This window comes from Strix aluco, chromosome 23, assembly GCF_031877795.1.
Source record: "Strix aluco isolate bStrAlu1 chromosome 23, bStrAlu1.hap1, whole genome shotgun sequence".
In the NCBI taxonomy this organism is placed as follows: Eukaryota; Metazoa; Chordata; class Aves; order Strigiformes; family Strigidae; genus Strix; species Strix aluco.
The window spans coordinates 546146-562760 of NC_133953.1; the positions used below are offsets into that span (position 1 = coordinate 546146).

The 16615-nt window shown below is 59.2% G+C and overlaps 3 protein-coding genes across 3 annotated transcripts; all 3 read left to right on the top strand.

Moving 5' to 3' along the window:
• Nucleotides 1-948: 948 nt before the first annotated feature.
• On the top strand, nucleotides 949-2421 carry NNMT (nicotinamide N-methyltransferase). Its single transcript, XM_074848647.1, has 3 exons — nucleotides 949-1199; nucleotides 1592-1799; nucleotides 1872-2421. The coding sequence occupies exons 1-3, from the start codon at nucleotides 1040-1042 to the stop codon at nucleotides 2305-2307; spliced, it is 804 nt and encodes a 267-aa protein (XP_074704748.1). The 5' UTR covers nucleotides 949-1039; the 3' UTR covers nucleotides 2308-2421.
• Nucleotides 2422-6212: 3791 nt separating this feature from the next.
• Nucleotides 6213-8878, top strand: RBM7 (RNA binding motif protein 7). The gene is made up of 5 exons (XM_074848987.1): nucleotides 6213-6351; nucleotides 6582-6744; nucleotides 7271-7373; nucleotides 7781-7874; nucleotides 8035-8878. The coding sequence occupies exons 1-5, from the start codon at nucleotides 6256-6258 to the stop codon at nucleotides 8437-8439; spliced, it is 861 nt and encodes a 286-aa protein (XP_074705088.1). The 5' UTR covers nucleotides 6213-6255; the 3' UTR covers nucleotides 8440-8878.
• Nucleotides 8879-9159: 281 nt separating this feature from the next.
• Nucleotides 9160-13859, top strand: REXO2 (RNA exonuclease 2). Its single transcript, XM_074848924.1, has 7 exons — nucleotides 9160-9299; nucleotides 9394-9477; nucleotides 9809-9886; nucleotides 11849-11960; nucleotides 12441-12549; nucleotides 12853-12906; nucleotides 13445-13859. The coding sequence occupies exons 1-7, from the start codon at nucleotides 9168-9170 to the stop codon at nucleotides 13572-13574; spliced, it is 699 nt and encodes a 232-aa protein (XP_074705025.1). The 5' UTR covers nucleotides 9160-9167; the 3' UTR covers nucleotides 13575-13859.
• The last annotated feature ends 2756 nt before the right edge of the window (nucleotides 13860-16615 follow it).

Consider the following 16615-nt stretch of genomic DNA (forward strand, 5'->3'; position numbering starts at 1 on the left):
GTTTCAGCCGGGGTGTCAGTGCCAGAGTAGCAGGGACCGCTTGTTGTTGGCTTTGCTCTCAGAAGCCAAGCCTCTTTAACGTGTTCATCTTTCAAGCTGACATCCCTTTCACGCTTCATGTCTTCGGCAGCTGGTTTCGCATCAGCAGGCCTGGCCGCGCACGCGGTTCGGCGAGCGGCGTTCGTTAGGCAAAGTCACCTCGGGATCTGAAATGGTGCTTATTAGTTTGAGGATGATACGGCGGCTCGTCCGCCTGTCACTACTAATGACGGATCTTTAAAAAAGCAAAGGCCAATTATAGAGGTTCGGAGGCGGTAATGAGCCTAAAACCGTTTGATCATCTCAGCTCCCGCTGGGCGAGCGGGAAGAGGCCGAGAGGCTGCGGGGACCGGCCGCCGCCAGAAGCGCGGGGCTCTGCTGCCTCTTCGTGGCGGGGACGGCGAAGGAGGCAGCTGCCACCGCATCCCCTCCCGGCACCGCGGCCGAGGGGCTGCGGGGACCCCCCTCAGGCAGCGGGCAGGGGCGCAGGGCCTGGCGCCAGCTCAAGGCAAAAGGCTGGGAATATTCTGGTTTTCGGGGCAAGGAGGGGAAATTGCAGTTCACCGAGGAAAACCTGAAAAAAACCCCACGACAAACCCACTGGAACAGAACGGAAATTTCGGCAGGCGCTTCTGGCAGACGGGCAGCGACTCCTCCTTCCGAGAGCAGAGACGCTGCCAGGCTCTGCCAGGGCATCTCACGGCCTCCAAACTTCCCCGCCGCGTCCCTACTGTAAAGCCAGGGAGGTGTCGTGGGATCCCAGGGATTGCCACGGGCTACGGACGTTCCTGCAGGGGACTGCGCGGTTTGGGGGTGCTGGGGGGATTGCAACAGCGAGTTGTTATGGGAGAAGTAAAGCTTGGTGCAACAACGGAGAGCGGGAGAAAGGAGCGTGTCCGGCCGGCAGCCAGGGCCGTGGGAGGGAGGTTAAAACCGAAAGTAGGAGCGGGCTGGGCAGCGCAGGGCGGGAGGAGCGAGCGGCACAGTCAGTGTCGGCAGCATGGAGGCTCCGGCCATCTTCACGGAGGCCGAAGTTTACCAGCGGAGTTTCAACCCTCAGGAGTATTTGAAAGCGTTTTACACCTTGACCGACAGCCGGGGACAGCCAAACGCGTTTCTGACAAAAAACCTGAAGAGCCTGTATAAAATGTTCTCCCTGGGTGAGTGTCCCCCTCCCCCGGGGTGACGGGCAGCTGCCGACGGCGCCATTTGCAGGGCTGCCCGCAGCTCGGCCCACGCCCCAAACACGCCGCGGACACCCCCGCGCACCTTTCAGGGGGTGTACATGTGTACGTGTGCGGATCTCTGCCTATGGGGCAGTGCCACGGTTTCTGGAAACACCCTCAAATCCGGGCTGGGGGGCGGGTGGGGCCAGGGCCTCTGCTCCAGGGGCAGGGCTGGGGGGTCTTCCCCCACGCCGGGGACACCGGGCTGGGGGGGCGCTGCAGCACCCGGGAGGGCGTTTCGGGGTTGGGGGAGGCGCGGGACGCTGCTGCCCTGGGCACTGTCTCCGTCCTGACTGCGAGGGGCTTTCCCCCAACCTCTGCACCAGAGGGGCTGAGCGGCCAGACCTTGGTCGACGTTGGGTGCGGACCCACCATCTACCAGCTCCTGTCCGCCTGCGAGCGCTTCCAGGAGATCCTGGCCCTGGACTACACGGACCAGAACCGCCGGGAGCTGCAGAAGTGGCTGAAGAACGAAGCAGGAGCCTTCGACTGGAGCCCGGTGGTGAAATACGTCTGCGAGCTGGAGGGGGACAGGTGAGGGCGGCTTCGGCCACCCGCTGCCGCGCATGTAACAAGCCTTCAGCTAATTATTTATTTCCTTGCCAGAGAGAAGTGGGCCGAGAAAGAGGAGAATGTGAGGAAGAAGGTGAGGCAGGTTCTGAAGTGCGACGTGACCAGAGCCAACCCCACGGAGCCCGTGTCCCTGCCTCCCGCCGACTGCCTCCTCTCCACCCTCTGCCTGGAGGGCGCCTGCAAGGACCTGGCCACCTTCCGCAGCGCCCTGCGAAACCTCGGGGCCCTCGTCAAGCCGGGGGGGCACCTGGTGCTGCTGACCGTCCTCCGGGAGACCTACTACGCCTTCAGCAACCAGGTTTTCTCCTGCCTCTACCTGGAGAGGAGTGACGTGGAGGAGGCCGTGGGGGCTGCGGGCTTTGACGTGAGGTTCAGCGAGGTCCAGCCGCACCCGCCCGGCGACATCCGCGCGGACTGCGACGCCGTGCTGAGCCTCGTGGCGCGCAAGCGGGACCCCGGCACCGGGTAATGCAGGGTCCTGGGCAGGCAAACAGCAGCGTCTCCGCTGCCAAGAGCCCCAAGAGTGTAACCTGCAGCCTCTTGCCCCCGTAGCTGAAAGCAAATAAATGCACGAGTGCTCAAACAGTGTCTGTGGCTGGGATTTCTGCAGTGCGCTCTCGAAGCTCCGGCTGCGCCCCGGCAGCCCTGGCTCGGAGGAACCCCCGAAACAGAAACTGCACCCCAGCCCCTCCCCTGCCACCCCCCCGAGTCAAAGCAGAGCTGCTGAGGAGCCCCCCCCCTTCAGCCGTGACACACTTCCTCAGGGCCAAAATTCATTCTTATGGGAAAAATTTTGGCCACAAAGGCAGCGGGATTGTGCAAACCCAGACCTGTTTCTGGTTTGTGGCCAAATCCTCCGTGTTTTGCCTGAAAAGTTGGGGGAAAGAACCGATGCTGTCAAGGGGAGCAGCGTGCCTTGCAGCCAGCCAACCCCCAGCGCTCACAGAACCCAGAGCACCTGCTGATCCTCGCAGTAAACCCGTAAAAATTGTTTGACGAACCGCTGCGGGCCCAGCGACACATCCAGCGGGCAGCGGCATGCCCGCGGGGACGGGGCGGGCAGGGCTGGCGGGGGGAAACGCTGCTCCCCTGAAGCTGCCGCCTCCTGTGGTTACAGGCAGCCAGAGCTGCGGCACAGCAGAGGTTCGTTTTAGAGACGCTCCAGCCTAGACAGTTTTAATAATAATTCACATCAGCACATTCAGCTCAATTCTCGGCAGTTATTTAGAACAAATGTTTGGGATCTGTTGCCGAAGCTCCCCCTCCCTTTGCTCATACTGACTTTCTTTTGGGGTAGTTTTGGTTCCAGAGCGAGAATAGCTACAGAAATAGGAAATTTTCTCGCTGGATATACACAGAGCCCTGCCACAAACTGTCCTGCTTCTGACAGAAGAGGCTGGCCTAAAGGAAGAGCGAGTGCTACAGCCCAGGGCGGAGGCGAAAGGTTGAAATGAGTCCTGGTCGCCAGCTGCCACAGCAGCTCCAGCGAGGAGCTGGAGGGGTTCGGCCTCCACCCCGTCCCATCGCCTTTTAGTTTCTGGGTAAGAACTTAATTAAAGAAAACCCCACTGAAGTCTTTAGGGCTGTAGGGCAACACTGGCACCACCACAGACTTACTAGTTATTACAGGGAGTTGTACGTGACCCCAGGAGACGCCACGTTGGTGACCCCGCCAGCTCCACTTGGCGTGAGGTTCTGGTGCTGCGAGCACCGGGAACGGCCTCGTTACCCAGCTCCGAGAAATGGGGCTGAGAAGCAGAGGCTGCTGGGAGGCAGCTCAGGAGCTGCGAGGCTCGCTAGTTAACGCTGAATATAACGCCACCGTTTCCGTAAAGACCTCCGAGCCTGCCAGTGCGGCGCAGTAAACGCAGGAATTCAGCAGCTGCTGACATGTTCTCTGGAAATAACATGCCCAGGTCTTGTAGCGCTGGCGTCTTTAATCGCTGTTTAACTGTTCGAACATCGGCATCGCCGGGGATTTTTATGGTCTGTTTAAAAAGCACAATGATTCCCTTCATGGAGAAGTTTGTAGCTACAATTACCCTTCTGTCGCAACCTGCCAGGAGGCATCGGAAGCCTTTCCCCGCTCGCAGGCTGGGCGGTGTTCTGCCTGCCGCTGGCTGACAGAAATTGCGGCGGCACCGGAGGCGGCGAGGCCGTGCGCAGGTTGGACACGTGCCGGGAGGACGCTGACTCGCCCCGTGACCGGCTCAGCTCCCCCCTCGCCTGCACCAGCTTTGGGAGCAGGACACGGCCCCTGCGACAGAGAAGGTGGAGAGAGAGGGCAGCTGCCCCCCTGGCCCCTGCCTTCCCTCCCTCCTCCTCTCATCGGGGGTGACTTACCCCCACTCGCCCCACGCCTGAAGGCGAAGCCAGAGCAGCGGCTGGAGCTCGTTTCGCTCAGTGGCTGTTTCTCTGGCCGGCGCCTCTCCCACTCTGTACAGCCGCTGCTCAGCCCCGACGTCCAGCAGTCCTAACGGAAACCCCACGTGGGCATGAGGTGTGCCGCCACCGCGGTGGCTGCCCCGACCTGGGCTCTCCACAGAAAGAACTGTCATCTCCAACGGCTTCGTCTGACTGATCTCTCCACCCTTGGGTATAACTGCGGGTTCCTGCTCGCCGGCTGCAGGGAATTTTTGGATCGAGCCTCCCGTTATCACATCACTACCCACTACACATGTTCCCACTGAACAACTGGAGGAGCAGGAGCACGGTGGGGCAAGAGGGAAGGCACAGCCAACGCCTGCGACAGTGGCGGGACGGCAGGAACGTGATGGGTGAGAGGGCTGAGCCGCCGCTGGGCTCCTGTAGAGCACGGGAGAGCCGAGCTGGAGCCTCGAGCTGGGGGACGCGGGGCCTCCACAGCCCCACGTAGTAACCCAGAAAGCTGAGTAGTAACCCGGAAGGCCGAGGAAGAGGCGCGAGGCACGAGCACAAGCTCCATCCGAGGAGGACTAGTTGCTCATTTTGCCTCCAGAGTGGAATTGGTTGAAGTTTCTGCAGTATTTAAGAGTGCCTGCACGTTGAGAGTGAAAATAGGCAGCTAAAGAATGTGTTTTGCCCACCAAAGCAAAAAACTTTCTGGTTTTCTATTTTGCTTCTTTGAAGAGCAAAAGGAGTGTAAAATAGAAACACGAAAAGGGAAAAAACCAACAACAGCATCCGGAGAACGAGACTGGGAAAAAACCCGACACAGTTCCCCGTTCTCTCCTCACGCGTTTTCTCAGGTCTGGGCCGCGTGAGGCTGCGATGGGCAGTGCCTGAGCCTGTCGGCACCTCCTGCGGGTCCCCGGCGGTGGCTGCGTTCAGCCCCGTGGGCACGGCCACGGCGCGCGGAGCAAGCGGGCGATGGCACGAACGCCACACACACTCCCAGCCGAGCCCAAGGGGACCCCGACAGGGGAAAACGCAGAGGAAAGTAAACGAGACTCCAGGGAAATTAAGGCAAAGTGGAAGTCCTGGCAGAGCGAGGTAGTAATTTCCTTTCTGAATGAGTAACTGTTTAGAGTGTAACCAGGCAAACACGATTAAACCGAATGAATATAAATTCTAGGTGCGGTAGTAAGTAATGAAGTGAAGAAAATGAACAGTGCCTAATTAACAAGAAAATAGGATCTGCCATAACGCGTTGCAATCTAATGAAAAATGAAGGTTCAACTTCCCCTTTCAAAATTTTTCCAGATGGAAAATACCCCCGTTCTCCATCGGGCGCCTTGGAACCATCCCGGGCATTGCAGTGGCTGGAAGAACCGCTCCTGACGCCCGGGCGGGGCAGGGGAGCCAGCGCGCAGAATCCCCGGTGAGAAGCGGCCGGGAGCCGCCGGTCCAGCGCCGGGCCCGAGCACCCGCCCCGACATGCCCCTTTCTCGCAGGGGTTCCCCGGGGCAGCCCCCGGCCCGGGACCGGGGCGGTACAACCGGCCGGCGGGGCGGGACGCGCCGTTCTCCGGCCGCCTCCAGCCGCGCTGCCTCTCCCCGCGCTGCTCCGGTGACAGACGAGGCCTCCGCGGGGCTGCGGGGCCAGCGGGGGGCAGCTCCGCTCCCGCAGAGCGCCCGGCCCCGCCAGCAGCGACCTGGCGCCAGGAGCCCTCGAGGGGGCACCCGCCGCCTCCCCCCGGGCCTGCACCGCTCCGCGGGGCCCGCTGCGTTTTCCCGCCTGAAAATAACCGATTTAGGGTTTTTTTTAAGCTGTGCCGCGCCGCGCGCTGCACATCCCCCCGCCCCGGCTCCCCGGGGCCACTCCCCCCGCCGAGCGCCGGCCCCGCGGCACCGGCCGCCGCCGCCTCCCGCCCCGCTAGCCGGGCCCGCCGGAAGGGGCGGGGCGCGCGCGCGTGACGCATGACGTGACGCACGACGTGGCGCCGCCGGCGCCTGCGCAGAGTGGAGCGGCGGTGAGCGCGGGCTGCCCGGCCGCGGCGATGGGGGCGGCGGCGGCCGAGGCGGACCGGACCCTCTTCGTGGGGAACCTGGACCCCAAAGTCACCGAGGAGCTCATCTTCGAGCTGTTCCACCAGGTACCGCCCGGCGCCCGCCGCCCCGCCCGCGCTTTATACCGGGGGAGGGCGGGGCGGGGAGGCCGCGGCCGCCATTTTGGGGCGGGCTCGAGCGAAGGTACGGCGGCCGCCATCTTGGGGAGGTCTCGGGCTCGGGTACGGCGGCCGCCGAGGGACAAACTTCCTTGGGGCGACCGCCACCCCGAGTGGGTCCGTTTTTATTTACCGCCTTTTTGTTTCTCGGTTCGCAGGCCGGGCCGGTAATTAAAGTTAAAATCCCCAAGGACAGAGACGGCAGACCCAAGCAGTTCGCGTTTGTGAACTTCAAACATGAAGAGTCTGTCCCTTACGGGTTGAGCCTGCTCAACGGGATCAAGCTGTACGGACGGCCCATCAAAATTCAGTTCCGATCAGGTACCCGCGAAAAGAAATGTCAAATAACCCAGTTACTAGAGAGAAAGTAAAGCTGCTGTCAGCATGTGACAGATTTGTCTTTAATTGGGTTAATTGCACACGCTTCTCACCAAACGCTCGTTTCCCCAATAGCCGATGATTTTGGGGAAGGCTGGTGTTGAGCACGCAGGTGCTTTTGTCCCCGTGCTTCAACGGGACCTTTCGGTCAGTTATGGCCGAGTTAATCCCTGAGCTGAGTCTTCCCTTGGGTTTTTGTTTTTGGATTATTCATTTGTACCCTTGAAGGCTGTTGTAAACCATCAGGTGAGCAGTAAAAGTTGCACCTGATGTCGGTCGGTCAGAATATCGCCACCCAATTCCATCTTTCCCGCTCGTTGCAGCGTCTCCTTTTGGGGACTGGACCGTGCGTTTCTGCAGGTCGCTGACTAAACTCCACAGCTCGTTAAGCACGTGGCAACTGTCAGCGCTTTGTGAGTTCACTTCGTACCCAAGGTCCCCTAACTCGAAATGTTTTGTTTCCCTTCAGGAAGCAGTCATGCCTCTCAAGATGGGAATCCCTCTTGTTCCCCGCATGGAGCTGCCAGCACCAGCCCGTCTGGTGCGCCGCACCCGGCATCGACCTGCAGCAGGTACGAGCCTGTCAGCGCACGCCGCAGGGACGCGAGCGCAGGTCACAGTAGGAAGCGGCGTTCACACATTCGCCGCGTTCCTGCCTCGCTTTCCAAGTGCGCTTTGGTCTTTCTTCCGTGCGGAGCGAGCGCTTGAATTCCTAGTGCCCTCGGTACCGTTCTTGGTGCCTGAAACCCCAACGCAAAAAGAGAAGGGTTGTGTTTTCACACGAGCACAGAAAAAATCCTCTGAGGAGAAGCAGGGAGAGCGCTGCCAAACGTGCGATGCCAGCGCGTCCGCGCCAAGCAGCGAGAGCTTGGCCGGTCATTTTCTTTGTAACGGGAGAAACGTGATGAGGCTGGAAACGCCCCTCGGGCTGCGATAGTCTTGAGTTTAAGGCTAAAATTCCTAATTGGTTCTTCTGCAGATACGACAGGAGCGCCGAGGGTATGGTAGCAGCGGGATTCTCGCCGGTGCAGCGGTCTCTGCCGTCGGCCGAGAGCCTTCAGCGACAAGCGGCGGTACGCTGTGCGCGTGTTCGACCCCGCGGCCGACAGACGACGCGCCTCGGAGCTGTCCCTCGCTCTGAGTCCCCGTCTCCTGTAACAGTCCCGATGGGCTGCGGGGACGAGCTTTTGGAGCGCTCCGCGTCCACCGGCCCTTTTCCTCTTCTCTTTGCAGATGAGCAGCGCCATGTGGCAGCAGCCTCCCTTCGCAGGGAAGCACGAGCCGCCTGGCTTCGCCCCGCCCGGCTACCAGCACGCTCCTCACACCTTCCACCCCTCGCTGGCCCCCCCGGGGCCGCGGCGCCCCGAGGCCCCCGCGCTGCGCAAGGGCCGGCTGAGCGCCCACCCCTACCACCCCGACGGCAGGCACTTCGGCCGCGAGCCACGCTTTGGGGAGCGGGGCCCCGACCATGGCCGCGCCAAGAGGGAGGAGTACGGTGACGGCGGCGCCGAGCATCACTACAGGGCGGGCCGAGAGGAGCCCGGCTACGAGGACAGGCACCGGGACGGCTGGAGCCACGACCACGACTACCGCAGGGAGAGCTACAGGGAGACCAAGTGGCACCTGTCGCGGCATTAGCGCCTGTTTAACGAACTTGACACCCAAAAAAGCTCCGTGTTTCTTACAGAGTATGAAACGCATAAAAAAAACACCCAACCCCACAAAACTCAACCCGTCGAAGTTACCTTTTAATGTTTGTAAAACACGACAGCGTAGTCCTCCTAGACCCATGCCTTGGCTCTAAACGCGTTAACTCCGCACCTCAGGGCTTTCGGCGGAGAAAAAGCCCAACGCGACGGAGTTCCTGCGGGAGCGTCGCCGCGTCCCAGTGAGGCGGCCGGTGGCGTCGCGGTGGCGGTGGAGGCGGCGGCAGCCGGCGCGGGGGCAGTTCCCCCTTGGTGGGGCCGCAGCGCACCCGGGGCTTCCCGGCAGCTGAAATATTCCACCCGCCGTTTTTACAGAATATGTGAATGCTCCTCCTCTCGGAGAAAAGCATTAAAAGTCTCCCTGGAACGCATCCGTGGGTAAACCTTCCTCCTTTCGGCCGAGGGGATCCGGTGTTACCGGCGGGCGGGACAGGCCGCGGCCCCCGGCGTCCCCCGCGCCTACAACTCCCGGCATCCCCCGCGCCGCCGCGCCGGCAGCTCCCAGCACCCCCCGCGCCGCTGCCACAACTCCCGGCGGCCGCCGCGCCTACATCTCCCGGCAGACCCCGCGCGGCCTCCCGCGCCCGCCCGGCGGGGGCCGGCGCCGCGGTGCCTGCCGGGAGCTGTAGTGCGGCGGCGGCGCTTTGCGGCCTGGCGGCGATGCTGGGCGGCAGCCGCGCTGGCCTGGGCCGCCTGCGGAGCTGCGGCGGGCGGCTGTGGCGGGGCCGGCGACGGGCGGCGGGCATGGCCGGCGGCGGCATGGGCCAGCGGATGGTCTGGGTGGACCTGGAGGTGCGGGGCGCGGGAGGGCAGGAGGGGGGAGCGGGGCGGGGGGGCGCGGGTGGCCCGCGGCCGCGCTGACGCTGCCGCTGCGCTCTGTGGGCAGATGACGGGCCTGGACGTGGAGAAGGACCAGATCCTGGAGATGGCCTGCCTCATCACCGACTCCGACCTCAACGTCCTGGCAGAGGTGAGCAGCAGCCGCCGGGCCCTGTCCGCACCTGCTCGGCCCCTTTCTGCTTCCAGGGGACGCTGGAAAAAAGAACTGTCGGGCCCCGGCCCGGGCGGCTTTGGGGTACCCCTGCCCTGGCCGCGCTGGCACCTGCTGCTCCAACACGGGGGCGCGGGGACGGGGCCGTTGCTCTGCGTGTCTGAGGTGCCGTGTTGCACCCTCCAGACAGCAGCTTCTGCCACCCCCTAACTGGTGGGGCGGCTGTGCGGGGCGGCGTTGCGGCTCAGGGCTCAAACTCCTTCATACTAAACTTGTTTTCATTACCATTGTCGTCTTCTCTTCCTGACAGGGCCCCAACTTGATTATTAATCAGCCCGACGAGCTGCTGGACAGCATGTCCGAGTGGTGCAAGGAGCATCACGGGAAGGTAACCCTCCTCCAGCAGTCGCGCTGCGATTTCTCTTTCTTTACAATGATGAGAGTGACGTATAATTCAGAATTAGTAGTTGCAGTACAGTCACCTAAAAAGGGACAACTCCCGCGCCGAGCAGTTTGCAATCAAACAGAGGAGATAAAGAGTGGGAGACAGTAAGTATCACCCTTATTTTGTCCCGAGGAGCTGGTGTGTGAGGTTGTGCCCGAGGTCTCGCGAGTCACCTGTGGCGCAGCTGCAGGGAGTGTGCGTGTATGTTCAGTCTTCATCCCGTATCTCAGCAGCAAGACTGCCCCAAAGCGGCCTGTGCTTTGTAGTCCAGTTTTTAATAGTTTTTAATAAGTTTGAATAGTGCTGGAAGCTGCTTTCTGACTTGGGAGCCAGAAGCACCCGCCAAGGCCAACTGCTCGTGGACAGAGCTCACGGGAGAGGTGCTGGCAGGGCGAGACCCATGGCAATGGGCCTGGGAATGGCGGATCCGTGCCGCCGGTTCCCGTCTCCGGAAGCAGAGGCTCGGCACCGCGTCTCTGGGCGTCAGACGAAGGAGCTGGGTCTTGCTGGGAGAGGTGTCGGCCGCGGTCTGGCTCTGTGGGAGCCCCGGCTCCAGGCCGGGCTGCACAGACTCTGCTGCCAGCTCCTCCGGCGAAGCCTGGCCCGCGTTGCGTAAAAAAATTCAAAGAATAATTCTGCTGGAGAAGGGAAAGACGTGGCTTAAAGTCCCAACTAAGACCAGGTGCAAGATCACTGTAGAATAGTCCAGAGCTGACAAAATGCAAATTTATCACTCCAAATTCAGATATTTGGAGAATGAAACAGACCAGTTTAGCGTAAACATTGGATTGTTATTTTGCCTGTCCCCTCAGCACTGTAAGCCTAGCGTATTTTTTTGCTGAAAGCTTAACTTTTGCAGCAAGAGATTATTTTAAGTTCTTTCAGGCACTGAAGAAAGCTTCCTCCTTGCCAGTAGCAAGAAAGCGAATGGATTTTCCAGTCCCTGATTATGAATTGAAATTCGAGTTAGTTTTCAATTAAGGGCTGAAGTTTTCAGACACCCATAACCCCTCCCCTCCTCCCCCCTTTGGCATCTTACTCTCCCTGGGAAGGATTAGCAAGAGTTTGGAAAATTAATATTAATTTACCGTGATGGGTGCTTTTCCCCTTCTCCAGCTGAGGACTCAAACTCTGCTTCGGTTCACGAGTGAATTGAAGATGGTAGCATACGTTATCGCTGCTCCTGAGGAGCTACTTATTTTTAATTGACTAAGAAAAGAGAAGCAATTAGAATATAGATGAAAATGCAGCCACATAATGAATTTTTTAACCACCACTTGGATCTGTCAAGTAGATTTTTGCGACACAGTCATGGAAATATATAGCGTAGCCAGATGGAAATAAATCACTGAGAACACTTGGAGCAGATTTGACATTTAACTGTTGAAAAAAAAAAAAAAAGAAGGAAGGAACTTTTCTGATTTATAGGAATCTTGATAAACACTTGAGGCAGGATCCTGATGGTTTCTGTTTGTTTATACCCACTGCTCTGTGCTGGGGAGGCGACTGCCTCTCCTTAAAATAAACGGAGGAACCTGGGTCACGTGCGTACGGGTGTCTTAACGAGCTCTCGGTAATTGGGAGGAACCTCTAGGAAGGGCAGCAACAGGGAGGGAGAAAACCCAGCCCAGAGGCACCGGCAGGTCAGCGCAGGGAGGGGCCGGGCTGCGCTCGCCTTCGCCTGGGGGGGCTTTAACTTCCCCGCCGTTGGTCCGGCCGGCTGCTGGAGGCGTCCGGGGAGAGAAAGGGCCCAGAACATTGGCACACAGAGCTCGGGCGGCGCTTCTGCACACACTGGGGAGCAAACAGTACCCCAAGGGTCAGCCTTGTGCCGCTGAGCGTTTCTGGAAGCACCTTTCGTGGCAGTGTGTTTCTGATTCCTGACGGGTGGCTCTTTTCTTGCAGTCTGGCCTTACGAAGGCTGTGAAGGAGAGTAAAATCTCCTTGCAGCAAGCGGAGTACGAGTTCCTGTCTTTCGTACGGCAGCAGACACCCCCGGGTCTCTGTCCTCTCGCAGGTAACGCATGTTCCTTCTCACCAATAACGGTCTCGCCCCGTGCAGCTCGTGCAGGGACGCCTCGGTCGTCTGAGGTCGAGCAGGCGGGGCAGAGCCTGTTCAGTATGGAGAGGTCTGGCGGTGGCGTCAGCCGCGCTGCGCGTTCCCACGGGCAGATCTTGCACCAGGAATCCTCGGGTCTTTGTTGCGTTCACACTTTGGTGCGCACAGTCCGGTCCGGGGCGGCAGCCATCGGCAGCCGCGAGATCCCCGCGTATTTACACGGGATTATGTATTTAAGCGGTGTGTGATCCCCCAGTGACAATCTGACAAGCCTTCGCAATCATATTTACTAGAAAACGGGATAAACGAGCCGCTTGTGATCCGCTTTCCGTGCCCTGTGATCTTTCCCCTGCTCGCTCAGCCTGCTTCGCGGGCCCGTGTCGTTCGTAGCAGCTTTGTCATGTCTTTGAAGAAACATCTTGTTTTGTGTCTTTGTAGGTAACTCTGTTCACGCAGATAAGAAATTCCTTGACAAATACATGCCTCAGTTCATGAGGCATCTTCATTACCGGATCATTGATGTGAGCACTGTCAAAGAGCTTTGCCGGTGAGTGTTCCCCACGCGACGCTCCCGGGAAGGATCCTCTTGGGCAGCCAGGGCCGCCACGCTGAGGCTCGCGCTCCTCAGACTGCTCCCACCCCCTCCTTTCTTCTGCTCTGCTCGGGGGATGCGCAGAACGAGTCGTGTTGTGCTCTGGAGCTCGCAGCACGCTGACTCGGGGCTTGGGGCTTCTCTGGACACCAGTGGAGCTGAAATTCTTTCAGTGGTTGTAACAGACCGGCTGCAGCCACCAGACGTGTCGCTGAACCCCAGTTCCCTTTTTCAAGTAGCTCTTTTTTCCACTTACAGACGCTGGTACCCGGAAGAATACGAGTTTGCACCAAAGAAAGCGGCTTCTCACAGGTGAGGCTGCTTGGGTCTGTCACCAAGCAGGGCTTGTCCTGCAGGAGCCGCGCTCCCGGGAGCAGGACACAGCAGAGGCCGCGCGCTTCTGCTGCTGTCGTATGGGTGTGTTGTCCCCTCTGAAGCCCGGCTGTGTAGGGAGAGGGGTTATTAAAACAGAGAGTCACCGGTGTCTGTTTCTGTGCGGATTCTCTGTTCGCTGTTCAAGCCCAGGTGCTTGTTTGGCAGCATCGACACATCTCCTCTCGCACTGAACTGCTTTTAACAGCTGAAGCTGTTGAACCTGTTGCCTTCCAGGAGCTTCCGTGGCCCACGGTGACACAAACTAACAAGCTGTGCATTTCTCCCCGGTGTGTCGGTGCTGGTGGACTTTTATTGCTTCCCACATAGCCGAGGGTAGCGAGGGCTGGTTTATTTCTAGCAGCTGTGTGGCCCGCGCGGGTCCGGGTTTGGTTTCACACAGGCTGGAGTCTCGGAAGCGCTGGAGGAGCTGAAGAGGTGCGCAGGCATCTTGAAACCCTCCTTAATTCTCTTTCAGAGCGCTTGATGACATCAGGGAAAGCATCAAAGAGCTTCAGTTCTACAGAGACAGCATCTTCAAGAGGAAAACGGATGAAAAGAAAAGGAAACTAATAGAGAACGGAGAAAGCGATAAAGCTGCCAGCTGATTCCTTGCCTGACCTCGCCATCCTGCAGCACCTCCTAGATGTGTCTCCTGGTTCTTTTCCGTTGGCCGGTCTCTCGAGAAGCCGCCCCCCTCCGTTACCGTGTTCCTTAACAGCTGTTAAACGCAGACGGGAGCCCGAGTTCCTGCTGCTTCTCCACCTCAGCAAGGGATCGACACTCGAGCCTCGGCAGCGTCTTGTGCTAGGTAAAACCGGCTGTTCCATACTCCTCCTGCTCCGGCCCTAGGCGCAGTCTTTCACTGCACAATAAAAACAGTTCTGTTGAAAGCTGCTGTTTCCCCACGGCCTTTCTTTTGTGCTCGCGCAGGCTGCAGCGTGAACCAGCCTCTCATGGCTTGGCGTGAGAAAACGCTTGGGGAAACCCTTTCTGGTACCCAGCAGCGGTACGAGCACCGCGTGCCAGTGCCCCGTCTGGAAACGGGCTGTGGGTAGGGCAGCGTGGCCCCCGCGCCACTGTCGAGGTGCGGCTGCTGCCTCCCTCTTCTTTCGGAGGTGACAGACGTTAGACCTTAAGCCCCCCAGCCCAAGCCGGGGCTGCCGGACGAGCAGGGAGCAGCGTGGCCCCGCCATGGGGCATGTGCCTGAGCAGGGCTCTGCCGCGCCGCCCGGCCCTGCCCCAGCCACGGCCAAAACCCAAACACAAATACTTACCAGGAGCGTGAATATTTCCAGGCTTTGAGGCTGAGGAGCCGCTGTGATCGTCCCCTCTGATCCACCGCTGAACACAGGTCAGGATAGGTGGGATATCAGGAAGTATTTCTGTCCAGAAGGGGTTGTTGGGCGTTGGAATGGGCTGCCCAGGGCAGGGGGGGAGTCCCCATCCCTGGAGGGGTTGAGGAGTCGGGTTGACCCAGCGCTGAGGGATCTGGTGGAGTTGGGAACGGTCAGGGTGAGGTTCATGGTTGGACTGGAGGAGCTTCAAGGGCCTTTCCAGCCTGGATGATTCTGGGATTCTGTGAATTTCACCCTCTCGATCCGCCAGCAGCAGGAGTTACTCATCCGACAGCTTCGTCGAACACTACAGAGTCCAGTAACATCCCTGAGTTACAGCTCATCTTCCGGGAACGCGCCGAAGCCCTGCGTGAGGACAGCAGACCCTGGTGAATCCATCACTTCCTTTGTTCAAGCGTTCCGGTGTGTAACCGCCTCCGCTGGGACGTGGGTGCGTGTTGTTTCAAATCGCCGTTTCTTGGCTCAGTTTCCGACTCTCCCGGCGTCACGTCCCCGTCCCTGCTGGGAGCTCCCCGCGTCACCGCTGCGGCCCCGCTGCCCCGCACGGCCTCACCTGGCCCCCGGAGCGAGGGTGCTCGAGCCTCAGCACCGCTTTCTCCGAGCACGGATCGTTCACTCCTCCCCGAGATGTAGCCATAGTTTAACACCAGCAAAACAAACTTTTATTTTTATGGCTGGAATCAGTGAAGCCCCCACTGCAGAGGCTTTGCTGTGAGATAATTCACCGCTGCGTGTGGTATTTACTCCGCACGGGAAATGAAGGCACGAGTGCCTTCAGCTCGCTTTTCACACGGAAACTCCTCTCGCACAGGGGCCGCTGGCTGTCCCCCGAGCACATCCTTCAAATGTTTAAGCCATTTTTCATATTTTGAAGTCCTGAAAGTGTTTTCCTGGAGCGCAGATTTCCTGCCGAGCACCACGTGCGGGTGCAGTCAAGTCCCTGCGACGCTTTTCATGCCGCCCCTTCGCAGCTGGCGTCTTGCCTCTTGGCCACGGCTACTGGCCCACCTCTGGTGAGCTGGCCCGGAGAACAGAGCTGCTGGTCTAGAAACCAGAAGGGTGTCACAGAGCACATGGGGTGCGTGTCTCCCTGGTTCATTTTTATGAAGGGCATTAATAATAATGACCATGCAACGCTTCTCCATCGCTCTTGTTATCAGAACACCTGCGCTCCTCACTGTGGGAACGATTGTTATTGGAGAGAAGCCGTTAAAATGGTTAATGGTACAAATAAATGAGTCTTTCAGACGCCCCTCTCCTTGGTCACCGATTCCCAGGTACGAAGGCAATTCAGAGGGACTGGCTTTATTTACCGTGTGCCGGCAGCTGCCAGCGGGCTCAGACCCCGCTCGGCCGGGCGGCTCCCAGGGGATCTCCAGCCCTGCTCTGCCTTGGTGCTGGTCGGCCTCGGGCCCTCCTCTCCCCGAAAGGCTGCGCAGGACGATGGGCCGCAGGCCGGCGCCAGGAGAGGTGCCCGAGGTGCCTGGCCCGCGGCACTGCCGGCTCCCCGCCCGCCGGCACCCGGGGCTGGTGCTGGATCCAGCTCGGAGCCGCGCGGGTCGCCGTCCCCCGGCAGACACTCACCGAAAGCTGCCGGGCCCCACGCCACGGCCACGCGCCACCAGAACCTGCTTTACCTTCGACTGCCGTTTTGTTAGTTTCCCCCCCTCCCTTCGACTTATTCTTTCTGACCTACTTCTCCTCCTTTTCATATTTTATTCCTTTTTAAGAGGCTTTTATTTTTCTCAAAACATTTTTTTTAAGGAAAATATGCCATCTGTGTTTATACATTTTTAAATATTGTTTATTCTTGCTTCTGAAGTAACCGTGCCGTATGAAGGATTTTTATCTCCTTTTCCTGTATTATGCAATAGCTTTCCTGTTTTTATGCGCTGGCATCTTCCGAGGTTCCGATTTAGTACAAATTTGTCACGCGTCTTGGCAAAGCGCAGATAGAACCCACCAGAGCAGGCGTTATTTTCGCGCTGGAAATGAAGCTCTCGCTCTGGCACGAGTCGTGCAGAGGCTGGGGAGGAGGAAAGTGTGAGGACACCCCCCTCCCCGCAAGTGCCAACCCCCGCCCCAGCTTCACACCGTTCCCTTGTCCAGAAGCATTTACACGAGTCGTTACTTCTGCGCGTGACGCCCTGAAAGCTCCATCAATACTGCGCTTACGATCGCGCAGGTTTCGAATAGCAAAATGACATTTTGCACTTGCAGTCTCATTATTTATTTAATCAAAGTGCTTTATGAAAAATTACCGACTGATTGAAACAGCCTTGCTCACAAAT